The sequence below is a fragment of the Anabrus simplex genome, chromosome 1, assembly GCF_040414725.1.
Source record: "Anabrus simplex isolate iqAnaSimp1 chromosome 1, ASM4041472v1, whole genome shotgun sequence".
Lineage (NCBI taxonomy): Eukaryota > Metazoa > Arthropoda > Insecta > Orthoptera > Tettigoniidae > Anabrus > Anabrus simplex.
The window spans coordinates 1,511,659,567-1,511,665,622 of NC_090265.1; the positions used below are offsets into that span (position 1 = coordinate 1,511,659,567).

The window sequence follows — 6,056 nt, forward strand, 5'->3', positions numbered from 1 at the left end:
AAAATACCCGACGAATATTATCCAGAGAAAGCAACTTCTTAAACGATCTTCTTTCATCCTTAATGAAAGGGAGTCCCAAAAACTTATTAATATGAACCCGGGTATTCTGATGGCTAGGGCACTACTGAAGGTGCATAAAGAGAATATACCTACAACACCCATCATTAATTTCAGAAATAGCCCTATATATAAGACGTCTAGATTATACACAATTTTTAAAATAAACATTATAGATTTGAGGGTAATAGGTCTATTAAGAATTCCAAATAATTTTGCGATCGTATTAAAGATTTAAACATGTAATCAAACCATAAGATGTATTCATTTGACGTCAAAAATATGTTCTCGAATATTCCAGTATCAAAAATGATAAATCTTGTAAAGAATAATCTACTTAAATACATTAATTTAAGTAGGCAAGGGATGGCCGATTTTATTAATATTTTGGAGTTTGTCGTCGCTAATAATTACTTTACTTTCAACGGCCGAATATATTCCCCAGCTTCGGGAATTATGGCGGAAATTTATATGGATTTTCTTGAAAATAGCAAAATCAACAACATTAAAGGAATAATAAGCTGGTTGAGATACGTAGATGATACGTTTACAATAATTGACCATAGCATTACTAATGGACAGGAGGTATTAGAACAATTAAACAATATGGATTTACAGCTTAAATTTGCTTTCAAAAGTGAAAATAATAAAGCATTAAATTTTCTTGACATTACAATTATTACTGACTCTAATAAACTCAGGTTTAAAATATTCAGGAAACCCACTCAAACGGCAAACGTAATTCGACAAAATTCCGTATGCTCGGCAGCACATAAGAGGGCCTCCTTTTACAGTATGATTTACAGAGCTTATAATATACCCATGTCAGAAGCAGATTGTAAAAATGAGTTGGATACTATTTATTTTATAGCAAAAAGAAACAGGTTCAACAGGCAATTTGTGGATAAAATTATTAGCAAAATTGAGAAGAAATCATTTTCCACATTAACCAAGGACACAAAAAAGAAAGAAGATAGTTACGCCCTTTTTACCTATAGTCACAGTAAAATATACAAAATCACAAATGTTTTCAAGAAACTTAATATGAAAGTTTCTTTTAAAACAACCAATAACAACGCTCATCTTTCCTTCAATCAGCACACTATCAATAACGGCAGTAGCAAATTTCAGAAACCAGGTGTTTACAAATTAAAGTGCCAGCAGTGTTCTGCCAGTTATATTGGACAGACAGGCCACAATTTTAACATAAGGTATAATGAACATGTTAATGCATCAAAGTACGCCAGATTCTCAGCATTCGGTTCTCGTATGGATGATACCAATCATACATTCACGGGCATACAACAAGACCTTCAAATACTCCATTTATGTAAGAAAGGAAATCTATTGAATATTTTAGAAAACATTTTTATAAATATTGATCAAAAATGCAACCCAATTTATAATCTTAATGAGATATTGGAGGATGTCAATATACTTTTCGAGGAGTTAATCAATAAAATCCTTTCACGAAGGCGCGTGAGTAATACTTTACCTCACGCCTCCCCCCTTACATCAAACTCCCCTCAACCTCCCCTCACAGTCAGTCCTTAACGACCTTCGAGGACGTAACTCATTTAGCTTTAGCACTTGAGGTGGAATGGTCGACGTAGGACAGGCAAGGAGGTGAGTGACTGGATGGGCACTTAGTTCACATTTTAATTGAATTTATTCTTCAGTTCGTTCATTTTTTTCTTTCTTTTAGGCCTGTATTGTCAATACACAATCAAGTTCAACTTGCATCATCAGTATAACTGCACCTCCTAATCAAGAAAGCTATTTTAATGTGGCATTACCACAACACTGTTTTATGTACAATATGCACATAATTTTATTCGCACAGCCACTTACGTTGTTTTATAATTGACAATTCATTGTTTTGAACAACAGTTTTAACCTATGATTTTAATTGGACTTCATGCTTCATATCATGTTCACGCTGCACCATTTTAACATTGGAGATTGACAAGACGCCATCACGCCAAGTCACAGGATACAAAGACTTTTTATTTACTTATTTCAACGTGTCCTCACCTTATTTTTAATGTTTTGTATTTGTGACTGAAGATGTCCCATAAGAGGACGAAACATGTTTCACGAGTATAATTTAATGTAGTCTTTTTAATAAAGACAATTACAGTATTGTAAAGGTGGAATTATAAAAATTTCCAAAAGTTTAATTTTTAATTAAATTATTAGTGGAAATATGCAAAAAACTTAGTTTGTTACGGCTAATCGAACTGTATAGCACCACAGCAAATAGTGGATACTTTGGATGTGATGTGAGGAAAGGCAGCAGGGGTATATTTTTTTGACCAAGGTCATGGACACTACGGTATAATTCACCCGCTTGCCGCGTGCATTCGTCAATCTGGCAGTCTCTTTTGTGTCTGTTCATTTTTGTTAGTTTCTTAGTGTGATTTTTAATTGTATAATTATGCTGTACTTCTATTTAATTGTAATACACATGTAATTAATGTTCCTTAGGTGAAATCTTTATTGTAGTATTGAATCAAAATCTCAAAAAATCTATTAACACCACAGTTAAGTTGGTACGTTGTAGCTTATGTAGCTTTATTTTATTTTTTAAATTTTGATGTATATATCCTCCCCCCTCCCACTGTATCCCACAAACCTTGATACTTTGTTGTCTGTACATTTTTTGCCCTCCTACTTCTACTTCCCAATTGCTGCTACTGTACAGTATTGATTACAAAAGTTCATTACTTTGGTCTAATAACCAGTGAGGGTGATTAGATTTGTAACCACTCTTGAAGAACATATAGTGAATCACCAGACTATACAAATATGATTTTCTTGAATGGTTCATCACAATGGAGGAATTCACATTTGATGTAGACTTTTTATGTGTTTATTTGTTTAGCCATACCTTTCTCAGAAAAATTAATTTAATTATGTCGAGGGTGTCTTTTAATGCCATTTATATAACCAGATTTAGAAGCTCTCTTTGTGATTCATTTGTTTAGAGAAGAAGAACAAATAATAAAGTATAAAAAGGGTTATCTATTGATTTTAAATGGGTATTGGCCCACCCACCCCTCACTGCTTTCTATACATGAATAATTAGCATTACCGTTTATTAATTTTTTTCAGGCAGCAGAAGTGCAAGGCATTCCAATCTCAGGTTGGTTTCACCATCACAAATCCACAGACAACATTAGGTATGGGATCAAAAACTCAGTTATTTCCTACTACATATCTAGAAGGTTTGGGCTGCGGAGATACAACGGACACGTATGTGGATATGCACTCTGATAAGTCTCTCAACTACAACCAGCATCATGTCCCACGCCATAACTACCACTCACGGCATCAACATGATATCAATTGCTCCCGTCATCACCACAATCGCCGTCGCAGCAGTTCGAAGTTAAACCTGGTACGTTCTCCAAGCAACTTGATGGAAGCATCCATCACTTCACTTCATTCTAGCGGCAAGGACTCGGGGATCGCAGATGGAATGAGGCATGTGGACACTGGACGATGTATTTGTGGTCATTCCACCAGTCACTCATCTGGCGAGAGCAGCAAGTAAGTTCCTATTGAGTTTTCTGTTGTCTTTATAACTGGAAATTTGAGGACTGCAAGAAAAGGTTTTCTTTCAGAGAACATGTATCTACTTGTATATGCCAAGACTGTTCAAATGATATACGGTACTTTGACCAGTTTTGTACCTACTATATTGAATTTTAATTCATAACTGTGAAAAATGAGCCATACAGTATTGTTTGAGAATACTCTTCAATAACAACTTAATAAGTGATGACCTTTAAATGATACTTGAATTTAAAATGATTGAATAAGCCACTATTATAAATACCGGTACTGTACCTCAATAGCATTATTTCACAATATAGCCTTAAAATAATACTATCCAGGTAATTTCTTCTTTACAGAGCATTGGAAGACTACCCTGTGAAATAATGTGCAATTTAGTACAAACATAGTCTGTTATAACCTGGTTCAAAACTCTATCCCAAAAATTAATTAAGGTCTATTATAGAAAGTTTTCTTTTAGAAATTTAGAATTTTATAGTAGGCCTAATACTAAACTCAGTTTGGTGACAAGCACACCACAAGGTGTGACTAATATACTGGTAATACAAGAAGTTTTAGTTTTTATAGGTAATAATTAATAATCACTCTTAGTTTAAAATGGTTTCTGCATGAGAATTAAAGTCATTTCAGTTAGTAACTGATGAAGTATTAAAAACTTAATCACAAATTTTGCTCAGGCGTGAAGTTATGTTAGAAAATTTGGTTACACATACATGATTATAGCAATTTTAAGATGATGACAGTTCCTGTATCCTGTGAGCTTCATCCAGGAGAAAGTGGGTTCGAACCCCACTATTGGCAGCCCTTAAAATGGTTTTCTGTGGTTTTCCATTTTCACACCAGGCAAATGCTGGGGCTGTACCTTAATTAAGGCCACAGCTGCTTCCTTCCCATTCCTAAGCCTTTCCTCTCCCATCATTGCCATAAGACCTATCTGTATTGGTGCGACATAAAGCAGATAGCAAGCAAATAGCAAAACAAATCACATGTTATGCTACCAGACTTGCAGCACCAATTTTTAGAACAGAGTTGTATTTCAGCATGAGCCACTACCAAGTTCAATCTTGCTTGTTCATCCACAAGTGGGGTATTATGTCTTGAATACCATGTAATGTAACAGAAATAGTTGCCTCTTCTATGGACAGAAGGCCCTAATATTTCTGAAATTGTCATCGCCATTGTCGGCTGCTACTCTTTTCCGAGAATACGTTTTTTCTCCTACAGTTCCTCTTAAAGTCTGTTGGCTCTGTGGAGATGTTGTTGATGACTGATCAAGCCAAACTTTACATGAAACATGCGGCTACACAAGTCACATCTGAAGGTGGGCGGAGGACATAGTTGGATCTGACGTAGTTTCCGCTTTTCATGTGTTTCAATTTCTTGTCTGCGACATGCCTGCTCAAACAGTGAGACACCTTCTGCAGTAGCTTTGCGCCAGAGAACACTGTCTTGTGCAGTTGTTGCCCAGGTGTTAGCATTTATGTTGTTGCTATTCATAGTCTTCTGAAGCTGGTCTTTATAACATTTCAAAGGAGCATCTTGAGGCCTTTTGCCATGATCAGTCTCACCATAGAGAAGTTGTTTAGGCAGTCTGCTCTCATTCATACGCTGGATGTGACCAACCGATCTAAGCCGATGAGTGATGATGAAGGCTTCTATGCTGTTCATATGCGTCTTGTCAAGAACTGTTGCATTGCTTAGTCATCCCATTTGATGTTGGAAGCATTCCAGTTTCTTTATGTCATGACGATAAAGTGTCCAGGTTTCACATCCATATAGTAATGTTATTCTGACTACAGCTTGGTACATCATCAGTTTGGTATATACTGTATTTTGAGATCCTTATGCAAGGAAACTCTGTGGGAGGGGCGGCCGTAAGCTGCATTTTATTTTCCACATCCTTTTCTGAGCTGCAGTGTGTAGTTAGAATGCTAACAAGATAGGTGAATTGGTCTACTTGTTCAAGAGGAGTTCCTGCTATGGTGACATTAATTCAGGGACAGTACCACCTGGTCTCGGCTGCGCAAGTACTTTAGTCTTATGGGTGTTGATGGTCAGACTAAACCATTCATAAGCTTTCTTAAAACTCTTGATGGATGTTTGAAGCTCCTCAGGTGTATAGGCAGGTGTTGCACTGTCATCAGCATATTGAAGCTCCATTATCCAAGTATTATGAGTCAATCTCTGAGAACGGAGCCTGGTATGGTTGAACAGTCCGCCATCATACCGAAACTTAATTTTGACACCTACATGGTGGATAGGAGAAGTCTCGTGAAGCATAGCTACCAAATACAGGGTGAAAAGGGTGGGGGCAAGCACGTAGCCTTGCTTAAGCCCATTTGTGATAGGGAATTCTTCTGATAGCTCATTCTGGTGAAGAACTCGTCCAACCATTCCATCATGAAGAACCTGGATAAGCC

The 6,056-nt window shown here is 36.4% G+C and overlaps 1 protein-coding gene across 1 annotated transcript in view; it reads left to right on the forward strand.

Annotated features, from left to right (window-relative positions):
- The window catches only part of Cad89D (cadherin-89D), a 273,325-nt gene extending 269,712 nt beyond the window's left edge, over nucleotides 1-3,613 (forward strand). The window contains exon 24 of the mRNA XM_068226160.1: nucleotides 3,172-3,613. Within this exon, the coding sequence (XP_068082261.1) occupies nucleotides 3,172-3,613 (442 nt within the window). The remainder of the gene's footprint in view (nucleotides 1-3,171) is intronic.
- Nucleotides 3,614-6,056: the final 2,443 nt, after the last annotated feature.